This window comes from Hydractinia symbiolongicarpus, chromosome 10 (assembly GCF_029227915.1).
Source record: "Hydractinia symbiolongicarpus strain clone_291-10 chromosome 10, HSymV2.1, whole genome shotgun sequence".
NCBI classification, from domain to species: Eukaryota; Metazoa; Cnidaria; class Hydrozoa; order Anthoathecata; family Hydractiniidae; genus Hydractinia; species Hydractinia symbiolongicarpus.
In genome coordinates, this window is record NC_079884.1 from 9,306,502 (window position 1) to 9,328,400 (window position 21,899).

At 34.0% G+C, this 21,899-nt stretch overlaps 1 protein-coding gene across 1 annotated transcript; it reads right to left on the reverse strand.

The window, feature by feature from the left end:
• Positions 1-19,009: 19,009 nt before the first annotated feature.
• On the reverse strand, positions 19,010-21,107 carry LOC130662467 (tetratricopeptide repeat protein 23-like). The gene has a single exon (XM_057461345.1). The coding sequence runs from the start codon at positions 20,487-20,489 to the stop codon at positions 19,134-19,136; it is 1,356 nt and encodes a 451-aa protein (XP_057317328.1). The 5' UTR covers positions 20,490-21,107; the 3' UTR covers positions 19,010-19,133.
• Positions 21,108-21,899: the final 792 nt, after the last annotated feature.

Consider the following 21,899-nt stretch of genomic DNA (forward strand, 5'->3'; position numbering starts at 1 on the left):
TCCATAAATAAATGTTGGTACGAATATGTGACACAACTGTTGTAACTCAAACGGACTGATACTTTTAGAAAGCCAATGAAATGTAGTTTTTGAAACTGTCTCTTATCTTTCAGTGCGCACTAAAGGCTTGGATTGGTCGCACTGTAAAAATTATTTATCGAAGTAAATATTTAAATAGAAAGATAAACGAGAATCCACTGTAACTGCGGTGTTTCAGCCTTCATGCCAAAGTAAGAAGAATGTTAATTCTTGGAGTCCAATTGTCTCAATCATCAAATTTATAAGGTCAAAGTCCAAAATCACTTCAATTAGGACCCACGTTCAATCGTTTCACTTTTCAGACCAATGCAACCTAGTAATATCGGAAAAATGTCGCTAAATACACGTTGGTACGAGTATGAGGCGCAATCGTTGTAACTCAAGCGGACTGACACCGTTCGAAAGTGAATGAATTGTAAATTTTGAAACTGTCTCTTATCTTTCAGTGCGCGATAACGGCTTCGATTGTTCCCACTTTAAAAATGACTTATAGATCTAAGTATTTAAATAATTAGTTAACAGAGTGTCCAGTGTAACTTCGGAGTTCCAGCATTCATGCCAAAGTGAGAAAAATGTTAATTCTTCGAGTCTATTTGTCTCAATTATCACATTTATAAAGTGTAAGTCTAAGATCAGTTCAATTAGGAGCAACTGTCAATAGTTTCACTTTTAAAAACGATGCCACGTAGTAACATCGCAAAAATATCGTTAAATAAATGTTGGTACGAATATGTGACACAACTGTTGTAACTCAAACGGACTGATACTTTTAGAAAACCAATGAAATGTAGTTTTTGAAACTGTCTCTTATCTTTCAGTGCGCACTAAAGGCTTGGATTGGTCCCACTGTAAAAATTAATTATCGAACTAAATATTTAAATAGAAAGATAAACGAGAATCCACTGCAACTGCAGTGTTCCAGCCTTCATGACAAAGTGAGAAGAATGCTAATTCTTCGAGTCTATTTGTCTCATTTATCACATTTATAAAGTCAAAGTCCAAAATCTGTTCAATTAGGACCCACGGTCAATAGTTTCACTTTTAATAACGATACAACCTAGTAATATCGGAAAATATCGCTAAATAAATGTTGATACAAATATATAACGCAATTGTTGTAACTCAAACAGGCTGATACCTTTAGAAAGCTGATCAAAATGTATTTTTCGAAACTGTCTCTATTTCTTCATCGCGCGTTAACGGCTTGGATTGGTCCCACTGTAAAAAATAAGTTATCGAACTAAATATTTAAATAAAAAGATAACAGAGCATCCAGTGTAACTGTGGCGTTTCATGATTCATGCCAAAGTAAGAAGAATGTTAATTCCTGGAGTTCAATCGTCTCATTTATCAAATTTATAAGGTCAAAGTCCTAAATCAGTTCAATTAGGTCCCACGGTCAATCGTTCAACTTTTAAAGGCAATGCAACCTAGTAATATCGGAGAAATATCGCTTAATACACGTTGGTTCGAATATGTGACGCAACCATTGTAACTCAAACAGACTGATACCTTTAGAAAGCTGATCAAAGGTATTTTTTGAAACTGTCTCTATTTCTTCATCGCGCGGTAACGGCTTGGATTGGTCCCACTGTAAAAAATAAGTTATCAAACTAAATACTTAATTAAAGAGCTAACAGAGAATCCACTGTAACTGCGGTGTTCCAGCCTTCATGCCAAAGTGAAAAGAATGTTAGTTGTTGGAGTCCAATTGTCTCAATTATCACATTTATAAAGTGTAACTCTTAGATCAGTTCAATTAGGAGCAACTGTCAATAGTTTCACTTTTAAAAACGATGCCACGTAGTAACATCGGAAAAATATCGTTAAATAAATGTTGGTACGAATATGTGACACAACTGTTGTAACTCAAACGGACTGATACTTTTAGAAAACCAATGAAATGTAGTTTTTGAAACTGTCTCTTATCTTTCAGTGCGCACTAAAGGCTTGGATTGGTCCCACTGTAAAAATTAATTATCGAACTAAATATTTAAATAGAAAGATAAACGAGAATCCACTGCAACTGCGGTGTTCCAGCCTTCATGACAAAGTGAGAAGAATGTTAATTCTTCGAGTCTATTTGTCTCATTTATCACATTTATAAAGACAAAGTCCAAAATCTGTTCAATTAGGACCCAGGGTCAATAGTTTCACTTTTAAAAACGATACAACCTAGTAATATCGGAAAATATCGCTAAATAAATGTTGATACGAATATGAGGCGCAATCGTTGAAACTCAAGCGGACTGACACCGTTCGAAAGTGAATGAATTGTAAATTTTGAAACTGTCTCTTATCTTTCAGTGCGCGATAACGGCTTCGATTGTTCCCACTGTAAAAAATGACTTATAGATCTAAGTATTTAAATAATTAGTTAACAGAGTGTCCAGTGTAACTTCGGAGTTCCAGCATTCATGCGAAAGTGAGAAAAATGTTAATTCTTCGAGTCTATTTGTCTCATTTATCACATTTATAAAGTCAGAGTCCAAAATCTGTTGAATTAGGACCCACGGTCAATAGTTTCACTTTTAAAAACGATACAACCTGGTAATGTCGATAAGTATCCGTAAATAAATGTTCATACGAATATGTGACGCAATCGTTGTAACTCAAACGGACTGATACCGTTAGAAAGCTGATCAAAGGTATTTTTCGAAACTGTCTCTATTTCTTCATCGCGCGCTAACGGCTTGGATTGGTCCCACTGTAAAAAATAAGTTATCGAACTAAAGATTTAATTAAAGAGCTAACACAGAGAATCCACTGTAACTGCAGCGATCCATGATTCATGTCAAAGTAAGAAGAATGTTAATTCCTGGAGTCCAATTGTCTCATTTATCAAATTTATAAGGTCAAAGTCCTAAATCAGTTCAATTAGGTACCACGGTCAATCGTTTCACTTTTAAAGGCAATGCAACCTAGTAATATCGGAGAAATCTCGCTTAATACACGTTGGTACGAATATGTGACGCAACCGTTGTAACTCAAACAGGCTGATACCTTTAGAAAGCTGATCAAAGGTATTTTTCGAAACTGTCTCTATTTCTTCATCGCACGCTAACGGCTTGGATTTGTCCCACTGTAAAAAATAAGTTATGGAACTAAATATTTAAGTAAAGAGCTAACAGAGAATCCACTGTAACTGGGTGCTCCAGCCTTCATGCCAAAGTAAGAAGAATGTTAATTCTTGGAGTCCAATTGTCTCATTTATCACATTTATAAAGTCAAAAGTCCAAAATCAGTTCAATTAGGACCAACGGTCAATAGTTTCACTTTTAAAACGATGCCACGTAGTAACATGGGAAAAATATCGTTAAATAAATGTTAATACGAATATGTGGCGCAACCGTTGTAACTCAAACGGACTGATACCGTTAGAAAGTCAATGAAATGCAGTTTCTGAAACTGTCTCTATTTCTTCAGCGCACTAACAACTTGGATTGGTCCCACTGTAGAAAAATGACTTATCGTACTATATATTTAAATATAGAGTTAACAGAGTGTCCAGTGTACATTCGGAGTTCCAGCATTCATGCCAAAGTGAAAAGAATGTTAATTCTTAGAGTCCATTTGTCTCATTTATCACATTTATAAAGTCAAAGTCCAAAATCAGTTCAATTAGGTCCCACGATCAATAGTTTCACTTTTAAAAACGATGTATCCTAGAAATATCGGAAAAGTGTCCATATGTAATGGTTGGTGCGAATATGTAACGGAACCGTTGTAACTCAAACAAACTGATACCTTTAGAAAGCTAATGAAATGTAGTTTGTGAAACTGTTTCTTATTACTCAGCGCGCTAAAATCTTGGATTGGTCCCACTGTAAAAATTAATTATCGAACTAAATACTTAGATAGAAAGATAACAGAGAATCCACTGTAACTGCGGTGTTCCAGCCTTCATGCCAAAGTAAGGAGAATGGTAATTCTTCGAGTCCAATTGTCTCAATTATCAAATTGATAAAGTCAAAGTCCAAAATCAGTTCAATTAGGACCCACGTTCAATCGTTTCACTTTTCAAACCAATGCAACCTAGTAATATCGGAAAAGTGTCGCAAAATACACGTTGGTACGAGTATGAGGCGCAATTGTTGTAACTCAAACGGACTGACACCGTTAGAAAGTGAATGAAATGTAAATTTTGAAGCTATCTCTATTTATTCAGAGCGCGATAACGGCTTGTATTGGTCCCACTGTAAAAAATGACTTATCGATCTAAGTATTTAAATAAATAGTTTTGGAGTTCCAGAATTCATGCCAAAGTGAGAAGAATGTTAATTCTTTGAGTCTATTTGTCTCATTTATCACATTTATAAAGTCAAAGTCCAAAATCTGTTCAATTAAGACCCACGGTCAATAGTTTCACTTTTAAAAACGATACAACCTAGTAATATCGGAAAATATCGCTAAATAAATGTTGATACGAATATGTGATGCAATCGTTGGAACTCAAAGGGACTGATAACGTTAGAAAGTCAATGAAATGTAGTTTTTGAAGCTTTCTCTTATCTTTCATTGCTCACTAAAGGCTTGGATTGGTCCCACTGTAAAAATTAATTATCGAACTAAATATTTAAATAGAAAGATAAACGAGAATCCACTGCAACTGTGGTGTTCCAGCCTTCATGACAAAGTGAGAAGAATGTTAATTCTTCCAGTCTGTTTTTCTCATTTATCACATTTATAAAGACAAAGTCCAAAATCTGTTCAATTAGGACCCACGGTCAATAGTTTCACTTTTAAAAACGATACAACCTAGTAATATCGGAAAATATCGCTAAATAAATGTTGTTACGAATATGTGACGCAATCGTTGTAACTCAAACGGGCTGATACCGTTAGAAAGTCAATGGAATGTAGTTTTTGAAACTGTCTCTTATTTTTCAGTGCTCACTAAAGGCTTGGATTGGTCCCACTGTAGAAAAATGACTTATCGATCTAAGTATTTAAGTAAAAAGCTAACAGACTGTCCAGTGCAATTTTGGTGTTCTAGCATTCATGCCAAAGTGAGAAGAATGTGAGTTGTTAGAGTCTATTTTTCTCATTTATTACATATAAAAAGTCAAAGTCCAAAATCAGTTCAATTAGGACCAACTGTCAATAGTTTCACTTTTAAGAACGATGCCACGTAGTAACATCGGAAAAATGTCCATAAATAAATGTTGGTACGAATATGTGACACAACTGTTGTAACTCAAACGGACTGATCCTTTTAGAAAGCCAATGAAATGTAGTTTTTGAAACTGTCTCTTATCTTTCAGTGCGCACTAAAAGCTTGGATTGGTCGCACTGTAAAAATTATTTATCGAAGTAAATATTTAAATAGAAAGATAAACGAGAATCCACTGTAACTACGGTGTTCCAGCCTTCATGCCAAAGTAAGAAGAATGTTAATTCTTGGAGTCCAATTGTCTCAATCATCAAATTTATAAGGTCAAAGTCCAAAATCACTTCAATTAGGACCCACATTCAATTGTTTCACTTTTCAAACCAATGCAACCTAGTAATATCGGAAAAATGTCGCTAAATACACGTTGGTACGAGTATGAGGCGCAATCGTTGTAACTCAAGCGGACTGACACCGTTCGAAAGTGAATGAATTGTAAATTTTGAAACTGTCTCTTATCTTTCAGTGCGCGATAACGGCTTGGATTGGTCCCACTGTAAAAAATAAGTTATCAAACTAAATACTTAATTAAAGAGCTAACAGAGAATCCACTGTAACTGCGGTGTTCCAGCCTTCATGCCGAAGTAAGAAGAATGTTAATTCCTGGAGTCCAATTGTCTCATTTATCAAATTTATAAAGTCAAAGACCAAAACCAGTTCAACAAGTTACCACGGTCAATCGTTTCACTTTTAAAGGCAATGCAACCTAGTAATATCGGAAAAATTTCGCTTAATACACGTTGGTACGAATATGTGACGCAACCGTTGTAACTCAAACAGGCTGATACCTTTAGAAAGCTGATCAAAGGTATTTTTCGAAACTGTCTCTATTTCTTCATCGCGCGCTTACGGCTTGGATTGGTCCCACTGTAAAAAATAAGTTATCGAACTAAATATTTAATTAAAGAGCTAACAGAAAATCCACTGTAACTGCGGTGCCCCAGCCTTCATGCCAAAGTAAGAAGAATGTTAATTCTTGGAGTCCAATTGTCTCAATTATCACATTTATAAAGTCAAAAGTCCAAAATCAGTTCAATTAGGACCAACGGTCAATAGTTTCACTTTTAAAACGATGCCACGTAGTAACATCGGAAAAATATCGTTAAATAAATGTTGATACGAATATGTGGCGCAACTGTTGTAACTCAAACGGACTGATCCTTTTAGAAAGCCAATGCAATGTAGTTTTTGAAACTGTCTCTTATCTTTCAGTGCGCACTAAAGGCTTGGATTGGTCGCACTGTAAAAATTATTTATCGAAGTAAATATTTAAATAGAAAGATAAACGAGAATCCACTGTAACTGCGGTGTTCCAGCCTTCATGCCAAAGTAAGAAGAATGTATATTCTTGGAGTCCAATTGTCTCAATCATCAAATTTATAAGGTCAAAGTCCAAAATCAGTTCAATTAGGGCCCACGTTCAATCGTTTCACTTTTCAAACCAATGCAACCTAGTAATATCGGAAAAATGTCGCTAAATACACGTTGGTACGAGTATGAGGCGCAATCGTTGTAACTCAAGCGGACTGACACCGTTAGAAAGTGAATGAATTGTAAATTTTGAAACTGTCTCTTATCTTTCAGTGCGCGATAACGCCTTGGATTGTTCCCACTGTAGAAAAATGACTTATCGATCTAAGTATTTGAATAAATAGTTAACAGAGTGTCCAGTGTAACTTCGGAGTTCCAGCATTCATGCCAAAGTGAGAAGAATGTTAATTCTTGGAGTCTATTTGTCTTATTTATCACATTTATAAAGTCAAGGTCCAAAATCTGTTCAATTAGGACCCACGGTCAATAATTTCACTTTTAATAACGATACAACCTAGTAATATCGGAAAATATCGCTAAATAAATGTTGATACAAATATGTAACGCAATTGTTGTAACTCAAACAGACTGATACCTTTAGAAAGCTTATCAAAGGTATTTTTTAAAACTGTCTCTATTTCTTCATCGCGCGGTAACGGCTTGGATTCGTCCCACTGTAAAAAATAAGTTAACAAACTAAATACTTAATTAAAGAGCTAACAGAGAATCCACTGTAACTGCGGTGTTCCAGCCTTCATGCGAAAGTGAAAAGAATGTTAGTTCTTGGAGTCCAATTGTCTCAATTATCACATTTATAAAGTGTAAGTCTAAGATCAGTTCAATTAGGAGCAACTGTCAATAGTTTCACTTTTAAAAACGATGCCACGTAGTAACATCGCAAAAATATCGTTAAATAAATGTTGGTACGAATATGTGAAACAACTGTTGTAACTCAAACGGACTGATAGAAAACCAATGAAATGTACTTTTTGAAACTGTCTCTTATCTTTCAGTGCGCGATAACGGCTTGGATTGTTCCCACTGTAAAAAATGACTTCTCGATCTAAGTATTTGAATAAATAGTTAACAGAGTGTCCAGTGTAACTTCGGAGTTCTAGCATTCATGTCAAAGTAAGAAGAATGTTAATTCTTCGAGTCTACTTGTCTCATTTATCACATTTATAAAGTCAAAGTCCAAAATCTGTTCAATTAGGACCCACGGTCAATAGTTTCACTTTTAATAACGATACAACCTAGTAATATCGGAAAATATCGCTAAATAAATGTTGATACAAATATGTAACGCAATTGTTGTAACTCAAACAGGCTGATACCTTTAGAAAGTCAATGGAATGTAGTTTTTGAAACTGTCTCTTATTTTTCAGTGCTCACTAAATGCTTGGATTGGTTCCACTGTAGAAAAATGACTTATCGATCTAAGTATTTAAGTAAAAAGCTAACAGAGTGTCCAGTGCAATTTTGGTGTTCCAGCATTCATGCCAAAGTGAGAAGAATGTGAGTTGTTAGAGTCTATTTTTCTCATTTATTACATATAAAAAGTCAAAGTCCAAAATCAGTTCAATTAGGACCAACTGTCAATAGTTTCACTTTTAAAAACGATGCCACGTAGTAACATCGGAAAAATGTCCATAAATAAATGTTGGTACGAATATGTGACACAACTGTTGTAACTCAAACGGACTGATACTTTTAGAAAGCCAATGAAATGTAGTTTTTAAAACTGTCTCTTATCTTTCAGTGCGCACTAAAGGCTTGGATTGGTCGAACTGTAAAAATTATTTATCGAAGTAAATATTTAAATAGAAAGATAAACGAGAATCCACTGTAACTGCGGTGTTCCAGCCTTCATGCCAAAGTGAAAAGAATGTTAGTTCTTGGAGTCCAATTGTCTCAATTATCACATTTATAAAGTGTAAGTCTAAGATCAGTTCAATTAGGAGCAACTGTCAATAGTTTCACTTTTAAAAACGATGCCACGTAGTAACATCGCAAAAATATCGTTAAATAAATGTTGGTACGAATATGTGACACAACTGTTGTAACTCAAACGGACTGATACTTTTAGAAAGCCAATGAAATGTAGTTTTTAAAACTGTCTCTTATCTTTCAGTGCGCACTAAAGGCTTGGATTGGTCGAACTGTAAAAATTATTTATCGAAGTAAATATTTAAATAGAAAGATAAACGAGAATCCACTGTAACTGCGGTGTTCCAGCCTTCATGCCAAAGTGAAAAGAATGTTAGTTCTTGGAGTCCAATTGTCTCAATTATCACATTTATAAAGTGTAAGTCTAAGATCAGTTCAATTAGGAGCAACTGTCAATAGTTTCACTTTTAAAAACGATGCCACGTAGTAACATCGCAAAAATATCGTTAAATAAATGTTGGTACGAATATGTGACACAACTGTTGTAACTCAAACGGACTGATAGAAAACCAATGAATTGTAGTTTTTGAAACTGTCTCTTAACTTTCAGTGCGCGATAACGGCTTGGATTGGTCGAACTGTAAAAATTATTTATCGAAGTAAATATTTAAATAGAAAGATAAACGAGAATCCACTGTAACTGCGGTGTTCCAGCCTTCATGCCAAATAAGAAGAATGTTAATTCTTGGAGTCCAATTGTCTCAATCATCAAATTTATAAGGTCAAAGTCCAAACTCACTTCAATTAGGACCCACGTTCCATCGTTTCACTTTTAAAAACGATACAACCTAGTAATATCGGAAAAATGTCGCTAAATACACGTTGGTACGAGTATGAGGCGCAATCGTTGCAACTCAAGCGGACTGACACCGTTAGAAAGTGAATGAATTGTAAATTTTGAAACTGTCTCTTATCTTTCAGTGCGCGATAACGGCTTGGATTGTTCCCACTGTAAAAAATGACTTATCGATCTAAGTATTTGAATAAATAGTTAACAGAGTGTCCAGTGTAACTTCGGAGTTCCAGCATTCATGCCAAAGTGAGAAGAATGTTAATTCTTCGAGTCTATTTGTCTCATTTATCACATTTATAAAGACAAAGTCCAAAATCTGTTCAATTAGGACCCACGGTCAATAGTTTCACTTTTAAAAACGATACAACCTAGTAATATCGGAAAATATCGCTAAATAAATGTTGATACAAATATGTAACGCAATTGTTGTAACTCAAACAGGCTGATACCTTTAGAAAGCTGATCAAATGTATTTTTCGAAACTGTCTCTATTTCTTCATCGCGCGGTAATGGCTTGGATTGGTCCCACTGTAAAAAATAAGTTATCGAACTAAATATTTAATAAAAGAGCTAACAGAGAATCCACTGTAACTGCGGTGCTCCAGCCTTCATGCCAAAGTAAGAAGAATGTTAATTCTTGGAGTCCAATTGTCTCAATTATCACATTTATAAAGTCAAAAGTCCAAAATCAGTTCAATTAGGACCAACGGTCAATAGTTTCACTTTTAAAAACGATGCCACGTAGTAACATCAGAAAAATGTCCGAAAATAAATGTTGGTACGAATATGTGACACAACTGTTGTAACTCAAACGGACTGATACTTTTAGAAAGCCAATGAAATGTAGTTTTTGAAACTGTCTCTTATCTTTCAGTGCGCACTAAAGGCTTGGATTGGTCGAATTGTAAAAATTATTTATCGAACTAAATATTTAAATAGAAAGATAAACGAGAATCCACTGTAACTGCGGTGTTCCAGCCTTCATGCCAAAGTAAGAAGAATGTTAATTCTTGGAGTCCGATTGTCTCAATCATCAAATTTATAAGGTCAAAGTCCAAAATCACTTCAATTAGGACCCACGTTCAATCGTTTCACCTTTCAAACCAATGCAACCTAGCAATATCGGAAAAATGTCGCTAAATACACGTTGGTACGAGTATGAGGCGCAATCGTTGTAACTCAAGCGGACTGACACCGTTAGAAAGTGAATGAATTGTAAATTTTGAAACTGTCTCTTATCTTTCAGTGCGCGATAACGGCTTGGATTGTTCCCACTGTAAAAAATGACTTATCGATCTAAGTATTTGAATAAATAGTTAACAGAGTGTCCAGTGTAACTTCGGAGTTCCAGCATTCATGTCAAAGTAAGAAGAATGTTAATTCTTCGAGTCTACTTGTCTCATTTATCACATTTATAAAGTCAAAGTCCAAAATCTGTTCAATTAGGACCCACGGTCAATAGTTTCACTTTTAATAACGATACAACCTAGTAATATCGGAAAATATCGCTAAATAAATGTTGATACAAATATGTAACGCAATTGTTGTAACTCAAACAGGCTGATACCTTTAGAAAGTCAATGGAATGTAGTTTTTGAAACTGTCTCTTATTTTTCAGTGCTCACTAAAGGCTTGGATTGGTCCCACTGTAGAAAAATGACTTATCGATCTAAGTATTTAAGTAAAAAGCTAACAGAGTGTCCAGTGCAATTTTGGTGTTCCAGCATTCATGCCAAAGTGAGAAGAATGTGAGTTGTTATAGTCTATTGTTCTCGTTTATTACATTTATCAGGTCAATGTCCAAAATCAGTTCAATTAGGACTAACGGCCAATAGTTTCACTTTTAAAAGCAGCGCAAACGGTAATATCGGAAAAATATTGCTAAATACACGTTGGTACAAATATGTGGCGCAACCGTTGTAACTCAAACGGACTGATACCGTTAGGAAGTCAATGAAATGCAGTTTCTGAAACTGTCTCTATTTCTTCAGCGCACTAACAACTTGGATTGGTCCCACTGTAGAAAAATGACTTATCGAACTATATATTTAAATAAAGAGCTAACAGAGTGTCCAGTGTACATTCGGAGTTCCAGCATTCATCCCAAGGTGAAAAGAATGTTAATTCTTAGAGTCCATTTGTCTCATTTATCACATTTATAAAGTCAAAGTCCAAAATCAGTTCAATTAGGACCCACGGTCAATAGATTCAATTTTAAAAACGATGCATCCTAGAAACATCGGAAGAATGTCCATAAATAAATGTTGGTACGAATATGTGACACAACTGTTGTAACTCAAACGGACTGATACTTTTAGAAAGGCAATGAAATGTAGTTTTTGAAACTGTCTCTTATCTTTCAGTGCGCACTAAAGGCTTGGATTGGCCCCACTGTAAAAGGTAATTACCGAACTAAATATTTAAATAAAAAGATAACAGAGAATCCACTGTAACTGCGGTGTTCCAGCTTTCATGCCAAAGTAGGAAGAGTGTTAATTCCTGGAGTCCAATTGCCTTATTTATCAAATTTATAAGGTCAAAGTCCTAAATCAGTTCAATTAGGTCCCACGGTCAATCGTTTCACTTTTAAAGGCAATGCAACCTAATAATATCGGAGAAGTATCGCTTAATACACGTTGGTTCGAATATGAGACGCAACCGTTGTAAATCAAGCAGACTGATACCTTTGGAAAGCTGATCAAAGGTAGTTTTTGAAACTGTCTCTATTTCTTCATCGCGCGCTAACGGCTTGGATTGATCCCACTGTAAAAAATAAATTATCGAACTAAATATTTAATTAAAGAGCTAACAAAGAATCCACTGTAACTGCAGTGTTCCAGCCTTCACGCCAAAGTAAGAAGAATGTTAACTCTTGGAGTCCAATTGTCTCAATTATCACATTTATAAGGTCAAAGTCTAAAATCAGTTCAATTAGGACCATTGGTCAATAGTTTCACTTTTAAAAACGATGGCACATAGTAACATCGGAAAAATATCGTTAAATAAATGTTGATACGAATATGTGGCGCAACCGTTGTAACTCAAACGGACTGATACCGTTAGAAAGTCAATGAAATGCAGTTTCTGAAACTGTCTCTATTTCTTCAGCGCGCTAACAACTTGGATTGGTCGCACTGTAGAAAAAAGACATATCGAACTATATATTTAAATAAAGAGCTAACAGAGTGTCCAGTGTAACTTCGGAGTTCCAGCATTCATGCCAAAGTGAAAAGAATGTGAATTCTTTGAGTCTATTTGTCTCATTTATCACATTTATAAAGTCAAAGTCCAAAATCTGTTCAATTAGGACCCACGGTCAATAGTTTTACTTTTAAAAACGATACATCCTAGTAATATCGGAAAATATCGCTGAATAAATGTTGATACGAATATGTGACGCAATCGTTGTAACTCAAACGGACTGATACCGTTAGAAAGTCAATGAAATGCAGTTTCTGAAACTGTCTCTATTTCTTCAGCGCGCTAACGACTTGGATTGGTCCCACTGTAGAAAAATGACTTATCGAACTATATATTTAAATAAAGAGCTAAGAGAGAGTCCAGTGTACATTCGGAGTTCCAGCATTCATGCCAAAGTGAAAAGAATGTTAATTCTTAGAGTCCATTTGTCTCATTTATCCCATTTTTAAGGTCAAAGTACAAAATCAATTCAATTATGCCCAACGGAAAATAGTTTCACTTTTAAAAACGATGCCACGTAGTAACATCGGAAAAATATCGTTAAATAATAGTTGATACGAATATGTGGCGCAACCGTTGTAACTCAAACGGACTGATACCGTTAGAAAGTCAATGAAATGCAGTTTCTGAAACTGTCTCCATTTCTTCAACGCGCTCACAACTTGGATTGGTCCCACTGTAGAAAAATGACTAACAAACTGTATATTTAAATAAAGAGCTAACAGAGTGCCCAGTGTAACTTCGGAGTTCCAGCATTCATGTCAAAAGGGGTAAAAATGTTAATTCTTCGAGTCTATTTGACTCATTTATCACATTTATAAAGTCAAAATACAAAATCTGTTCAATTAGGACCCACGGTCAATAGTTTCACTTTTAAAAACGATACATCCTAGTAATATCTGAAAATATCACTAAATAAATGTTGATACGAATATGTGACGCAATCGTTGTAACTTAAACGGACTGATACCGTTAGAAAGTTAATGAAATGTAGTTTTTGAAACTGTCTCTTATCTTTCAGTGCTCACTAAAGGCTTGGATTGGTCCCACTGTAAAAAATGACTTATCAATCTAAGTATTCAAATAAGTAGATAACAGAGTGTCCAGTGTAACTTTGGAGTTCCAGCATTCATGCCAAAGTGAGAAGAATGTTAATTCTTCGAGTCTATTTGTCTCATTTATCACATTTATAAAGTCAAAGTACAAAATCAATTCAATTAGGCCCAACGGTCAATAGTTTCACTTTTAAAAACGATGCCACGTAGTAACATCGGAAAAATATCGTTAAATAAATGTTGATACGAATATGTGGCGCAATCGTTGTAACTCAAACGGACTGATACCGTTAGAAAGTCAATGAAATGCAGTTTCTGAAACTGTCTCCATTTCTTCAACGCGCTTACAACTTGGATTGGTCCCACTGTAGAAAAATGACTTAACGAACTATATATATAAATAAAGAGCTAACAGAGTGCCCAGTGTAACTTCGGAGTTCCAGCATTCATGTCAAAAGGGGTAAAAATGTTAATTCTTCGAGTCTATTTGACTCATTTATCACATTTATAAAGTCAAAATACAAAATCTGTTCAATTAGGACCCACGGTCAATAGTTTCACTTTTAAAAACGATACACCCTAGTAATATCGGAAAATATTGCTAAATAAATGTTGATACGAATATGTGACGCAATCGTTGTAACTTAAACGGACTGATACCGTTAGAAAGTTAATGAAATGTAGTTTTTGAAACTGTCTCTTATCTTTCAGTGCTCACTAAAGGCTTGGATTGGTCCCACTGTAAAAAATGACTTATCAATCTAAGTATTCAAATAAGTAGATAACAGAGTGTCCAGTGTAACTTTGGAGTTCCTGCATTCATGCCAAAGTGAGAAGAATGTTAATTCTTCGAGTCTATTTGTCTCATTTATCACATTTATAAAGTCAAAGTACAAAATCAATTCAATTAGGCCCAACGGTCAATAGTTTCACTTTTAAAAACGATGCCACGTAGTAACATCGGAAAAATATCGTTAAATAAATGTTGATACGAATATGTGGCGTAACCGAGGTGACAAAAATCAAAATTTTTATCTCACCATTATGTTTAGCATATTTTTTTTTTAACTTTGCCAATTCTTGTTTAAATTAAAGTAGTTTTAATTTTGGGACCAATTTTGGCCTAAAATGACATTTAAGGTGGCAAAAAATCAAAATTTTGATCTCACCATCATGTTCAGCATCCTTTATTTGTTAACTGTGCCAGACTTTGTCGAAAATAAAGTAGTTTTAATTTTTGGACCAATATTGGCCTAAAGTGACATTTAGGTGACAAAAATCAAAATTATAATGTCACCAATATGTTCAGCATACTTTTTTTGTTAACTGTGCCAAATTTTGTCGAAAACAAATACCAATTTTGGCCTGAAACGTCATTTAGATGACTTCCCAGTACTTAGGAATCTTGGGTACGAAGTTTAAATCTGTGACGTTGCAAATGACCATTTGGGACAGGGTTAGTTAGTTAGTCAGTTAATACTTAGAGGAACGTGAAATCCCACGGTCGATTTTTTCTCAAAAAATGCATGGAAATTCAATTAACAAAACTATGACGCTTTTAGATGCTGCAAATGTTACAAATATATAACAGCCAATCATTCAATAAGGTGAAACTACCTTTTACAGACAGATATCGATCTAATTGATAAAGTTTCCTAATTTTAACTTGTCATACTAACTATTATTAGTGAACTTAAGGATATTCGTTCTGCATAATTTTGACTTACTTTAATCCAAATAAAATAGAAAACCCATACACGATTTACAAACAATCCTCAACTTGGGAAGACGTAAAATTTATCCGCTTTTAAAGATATGCTTTGGTCCAATTCCGCTGGCATTTAATAAAACCGACGGAAATTTGTACAAAAAGTTTTGGATAACCAGATCAATAGAAAAATTTTACAATAGTTTAAGCAGATTAAGAAAGTTTTGAAGATTTAAATTTGTTTTATTGTCATCATAGTGTACTTTGAGAATTTCCCCATTTCATTTCATTTCAATTTCATTACTCCCTGTTAGAGTACTTTCTGTTCAGAACTTACGTTTTTGTTTGTTTGTTGATATTTTATCATCCTTAAATATCGAAGGTACTACAACTAAAAATTTTGACCAAACCTTTCAGCAGATATATTTTTGAAAATGAAATCCATAAACAACCTTGGAATGAAATCCACAAACAACCTTGGAATGAAATTCACAAACCTTTGCATTTAGTAGAAAGGTTTTTAGAGGAGATCAAAGTATGTTAAATAGTTTAAATTATCAAAGTGGATAAAATCTGTTTAACTAATCCAGGAAATTGAAAGCTGTGTAATAAGGATGGGTTAGTTAGTTCTTACAGCAGACAGTAAATTTTTGATTTACTGAAGAAGACTATGGTGGCAGCCCACAAAAACTTCTTATTGAAACTGGATAATATAAAAATTTGAAATTCTAAAGATGAAAATTTAGGCACGTCTTTGACACTGCTTTCGTTACAAAGGAACGAGTGGGACTTGACTCGACGACTTGCATATCTTATTCGCACTAATTTTCCAGCGTATTTTACACGTTTTGCATGAAATATTTTCCTGATAATGTCTTACGTTTTATCGAATGGCTTTTGTGTTTTTTGTTATATTGTTATTAAAAAAATTGTTTTAAGAAATACGAACTAAAAACCAGTACATTTTACTCTTCTCTAATTCGATTTTCCAGGGGGTACACTTTTTATCGAATTAAGAGAGAATCAAATTAGGGAGAAAAGCTTAATTAACGATTTTAATTAATCTTACAGTTCAACCTTTTTGTTTTTCTTGTACAGGCTTTTTCTTGTACATGGTAGCCATTTTAAAACTATGTCATGTTATAACACACAAATTTGACGTCAAATAATGTGTCACATACTTTGCACAAATACACAGCGACGAAAGGAGGTGATACTACTTCTGCAATGGATATAAGCAGTAATGACATGGAGACTGCGAAAAAGGTGAAGAAAATTGTCATATTTTTATCACATTTTCTGAAGTTGTACAATTTATATAGCAAAATATAGTAGAGGCAAAATGATCAAAAAAGAGTTAGATAGATAGATGTGCATATTTTACATGGCTAGCCTCACAAATAACGAGGGATATACCCTGTCTATTATTCCCAGGATGGGCCATGGCTTAGATGGGGAGTCCTAGAGTACTTAATGCTCATTTTGAGCTACGCACACCCAATTAGGAAATAAACAAAGCTTATGAAGAGAAGCTCACAACCTTATCTCAAGCTCTTCAAAACGAACAAAAACTTCGCCAAGAAAGCGAAGAGGCAAGTAAGAAGCATTTGGAAAAAATGAATCGTTTAGAAGACGTCATTAAAAAGGAGTGAAAAAGCAAAAGCAATACCTAAAATTATTAATGAAGCATTAAAACCTGTGGCGAAGATGGCTGCAGAAGCTGTTGCAAATGTCAGAGAGATGGATTGAACCACTATGCTTTCAATATGTAATGCAAAATTGGAGAATTGGAAGTACTCCATGCATATCAACAAGACGCGGTAGAAGATCTGAAGAGAAAAATTGGTAAAATCCTTTGTTTGCTGTTTGTATTGGACGGTACGCTCAATGCAAACAGCAAACAAATGATTTTACCACTGTGATTCGAAACACGTTTAATGGCATTACCAAGATTTTGCACAATTTATTTGCAAAATATTTCCAAGAAAGGTTTCAAAAAAGAAACTGAGAGTTGTGGCTGCGATTGAGGAAGTTCAAGAACTGCTTTAATTGCATGCTACAGAAATGCAAAATTTTTAGTTCTTTCCATCCATTCTTATTTTATCCTTTTTTTCTGCGTTCTTTTTCTTATATTTCTTTCTGTTTTATTTTTTATGACTTTTTTTTTTAATTTCTTTTTCTGCATTTCCTTTTCTAATTTTTTCGTTTTTTTTTCTGGATTTTTTTCTGAATTTTTTTGTTTGTTTTTTTACATTTGTTTTTCTATTTTTTTCTGGATTGTTTATCTCATTTTTCCTCTGGATTTTCTTACTGAATTTCCGTTTCGTTTTTTTTAACTTTTTTTTCGTCAGGCACGGCGAAGCGCTATGGTCAAGCACAAATGTCCATCGAATACTTTAAATGACCGAGCTTTTTGGCGTGACAACTTTTAAGTTTTCTTTGAATAGGGGCGGCCATAGAAGCCTAAATTTTTTTGCTAAACTAGAATCAAGTCTTTATCAGGACAAGTACACTATGTATTAAAAGCGCTTCCATAAATTTTTCTCAGCTTTTAAAACTTTCTTTGTTTTTTTGTTAGGTTCTACCGCCCATACTTGTTAAATATAACGACTAGAATCGATATAAAGGCACTGTACGATGTTGTCGTACAAAAGACGGCCGACGACGTCATATCTGTTTTTCAGTAATTCTAGTTTTTAATTATGAATTAAAAATATTTATTCGTTCTCAAGATATTAAGCTACAAAATTTTCCAGCCTGAGTTTATAACATCATTATTGATGATATATTGATGATAATTTTAAGTAGAAATGTGATGTCAGCAATTTTCAAAACTTGCTCATGACATCATAAGATCTTGACTTTTAAATATTGAAAATCTTGAATAACTTGAGAACAGAAAAAGATTTTATAAAAATTAAAGCTTGATAAACAACTTCGTATTCTCCGCAACATATAAAAAAAATCCTGAGATCAGAAGTTAGCACGAAAACTTCAAATATTTATGAAAGCTATCTTCTACTACATAAATGACATAAAAGACATTCGCAAAGAATATGGCACTTTTGATCAATTTCCCGCACAAATCAGCTTCCCACATAAAAATAATTTCCACAATTGACCTCAATTTTATCTGATCTTCGCGCATATATCTTTAATATTTATGAATTTTCAGGAATCTTTCGCACTTTCGTAATTAAATATGGAAATTAAAACTGCCATTATGTAAAAGCAGTCATTTAATTACGGTTTTAATCACCCTGTTGTTGTGTTTGTGTTGTGAAAATAGCCTTGTACGCTTATCCTAAAATATCTTTAGCTAAGACTTTTATTTTAAAATGGACGAAAATTATTACGCGCGAAAATTACTACAAATAATATAATACCAAAAATTTATATGTCTTAGATCAGAATTTATATATACCTTAAAGGAAATAATTTCCGCAGGAACAATTTTTTTCGAAGTTGCCAAGTCCTAATATTTCACGAGAATTAGATTTCGCAAATTTGCAAAAACAGGATTTGATGACACTTTGTTTCTCAAATTCTTACCAAATTTAAAGGGCTTTTATGTTGAAGACATGAAATAAGACTGTTAATGTTGAAATTCACATGTATTATATAAAAATCTAGGTAAATATATAGAAAAAAATCATTTTTAAAAAAGAACATAAAAAATCCAAATCTCGCTGAAATAAATTTTTGCGAATTTGACAAAAAATAACGAAGTTTGCAAAATTGAAAATTAATTCCCTTAGGGTTATAGAAATTTAAGCAGAAAAAAATTATTTCAAATAGTGCAAACATATATTTTACTAATGGATTCTTTATATATATGCACTATTTTCCATTGTGCATGCACTATTGCAATAAAATTTGGACAACACTTCTACATTAACACAATATAGACTAATGAAATCGAGGTCGGGTTTTTAACTTATCCTCTGAAGTTTTTACATTTTCATCCTTGCTCGATTTTCTGATAATATCAATAATCTTCATAATTTTCTCCTGCTTTTTAACATGTTTCTTTTTTCCAACATAAATCTCTGCTGCTTTTTCAAGATATGCTAATGCTTTTGGCATTTTATGTTGTGAAAACAAAATGCTTCCCATTAGTTCGTATAACTCTGCACTCATTATAGACATGTCCCCTTTAAACAATTCACACTTCTGGATGCAATCTCCCAAAACTTTTGTTGCATCTAAGTATTTTCCCTGTTGCATCATCATCTTACATAACATCTGTTCTGTTGCTATAATCTTATCTATGCTATCAATATTCTTATAAATTTTCAATGCTTCATTGAGATTTGTCTCAACCTTTAAAAAATCTATTATTTCTTTTTGTGATTCTACTCTGCAGCCTAAGATATAAATTTCTGCAGTATCACTGGATTCTTGGCCATTTGTTTCTATTGAAAGTTTTAATGCCTTATTTACTGATTCTTCTGCAGAAGAAAAATTTGCATGCTTTCCATTCATCAATTCAAGGTTAGCCATTTGTTTGTGTAGTTTAATGTAGAGATCAGAATTATCACCAGACATTTTATTTACGACTTCAATACCTTCCTCAATGCACTCAATGGCTTGTCCCAATTGGCCAAGTTTGCTTAATGTTGTAGCTAGTGAAGATAGAATGGTGACTTTCATGGATAGTGATTTCAAAGTTGCATTTCGTGCATTATCTGCAACAGTCTTCGCCTTTTGTAGACAATTTTCTGAGGCTTTGTATTTATTTAGTTGACAATTTGCTCTTCCCAAAACATAATACAAATTTTGAAGAAGATATTGCAACTGTGTAGTTTCGGTGGCATTCTCTTTACCTTGCAAGTCTAATAATATTTCTCTTGCTAAATTTGCATGTTTAAGGGTTTGTAGTGGATAATGCTTGCCTCGCAAATAAACGTTTGCTAAATCTAAATGTGCCTCTGCTACCTTCCAATGGTTCTGACCATTTATTATTTTACACAAGGCGATACATTTGATTCTATTTATTCGGGATAAATTAAAATCTACATCGACTATTTCTTTCTTCAATTTTGCTAATCTTATTTCCGGCCTGGAAAATGAGTTATCGTCTTCTTCTTCTTGGTCTTCTTCGTACTCTTCATCTTTATTTTCTTCAGTTGAGACAATAAAATTATTGCCTTTGTTGATTTTAACGTCTTCATCTTTTTTTTCACTTCGAGGACTGTCTTCATCACTAGCAAAATCGTCATCACTCTCAAAATCAGAATATTCTTCATTACTATTATCCGCCATATTTGTTTTGACAAACAAAAATTAAAGTTGTTGTTGCTGAAGCTGTTCCCAACTCTTCCCCTTACGTATTAAGACATAAAATTATTATGTTGGAACAATATAAGTGATAAAAGGACACATTCTGACTAAAAAAATTATTAGTATTTTGAATTTGAAAAACTAATAAACAATATTATGAGAGGATTATTACAAAAAATGTTTATCTGGGTACGTCGGATTTTACGTAAATACAGCGCAGGAGAACACTGCATACTCTTCAATGGATGCAAATAATATTTCGAACACGAGGGGATCGCAGTGCAACACGATGACAAAATCGCACATCACGTTCACCCTGCTGTATCTGGTCTGTCTGCCCTTATTTTTTTTAACGTTCTTGGACATTTTTACTTTTCCAAATAAGCTTATAAAATTCATTGTTATCTGTTTTTTTTTAACGGCCACCTGAAATCGTTTTGGAACAAGTGTGGCAAAACAATGGAGACCCTCGCCTCCTCTCTTCTTGTCCCCCTTCGCTACACACACAGACCAGTGATTTATATTTTATGTGGTTAGCGCACCAATTTTGCGGGATATACTCTGTCAATTCTTTTCAGGAGACCACAAAGGTGATTCTAGTGTGTTTAAAGATCCCATTGGCCTTCAGGGATCCAAAGACCTCTTGGACATGAATGCTTTACCAACTGAAGCACAAGTTCCCAATCTCTAAGTGCTGATGGCTAAGCTGATAGCTGGCTATGCCGTCTTCTTATTACTATCTTACAGCTTTGCCATCTTACATTAGTGTGCTGATTAAAGCGTGCCTTCCACAAAAAACAAGTTGGTTTCTCATGTTTGTTTTGATGTTTATAGTTTGTTGACTCAACTCGCAAAGAGTTTCACTGGCAGGCGCTCAATGTTTTGACTGCCAGCACTTTTCGCATGCGCAATTAGTTCGCAAAATCAAAACACATGGAAGCCATCTATAGCTAGAGCCTGTCTGGAATATTTTTTTTTTATGAAAAGTCTCATTAGCACATGACATGTATTTGATATAAATAAGGAGTGATTTCAAGGCTTTATCAAGGTACTGTGGTGAAGTAAATATATTTTCATATATCCACTTTGGCTTTTTCAACATATATACATAAATAAATTCCATTCACACTACCATGAGACATTTCAACTCTCCAAAATAAGCAACAACAGTGCAACGCAAAGCGCAAAATAAATACTAATTTTGTTTTTGTAAAAACTGGCAAACTTGTACCATTATACACAGAAATTGTTTCTTAGCAGCTAACTTATTATGTCATAGTTCAGCATAATTAGATAAAGTTTCCAGAGTTATCTATATATCACAAACCAAAAAAAATTATGGACAGCAAGCTCATTTACATGAAATCAACTTATTTTTTCGTGAGACATATG

Excerpts from the sequence above, each read along its gene's own strand:
- LOC130662467 (XM_057461345.1), bottom strand. The coding sequence starts at position 20,489 with ATGGCGGATAATAGTAATGAAGAATATTCTGATTTTGAGAGTGATGAC.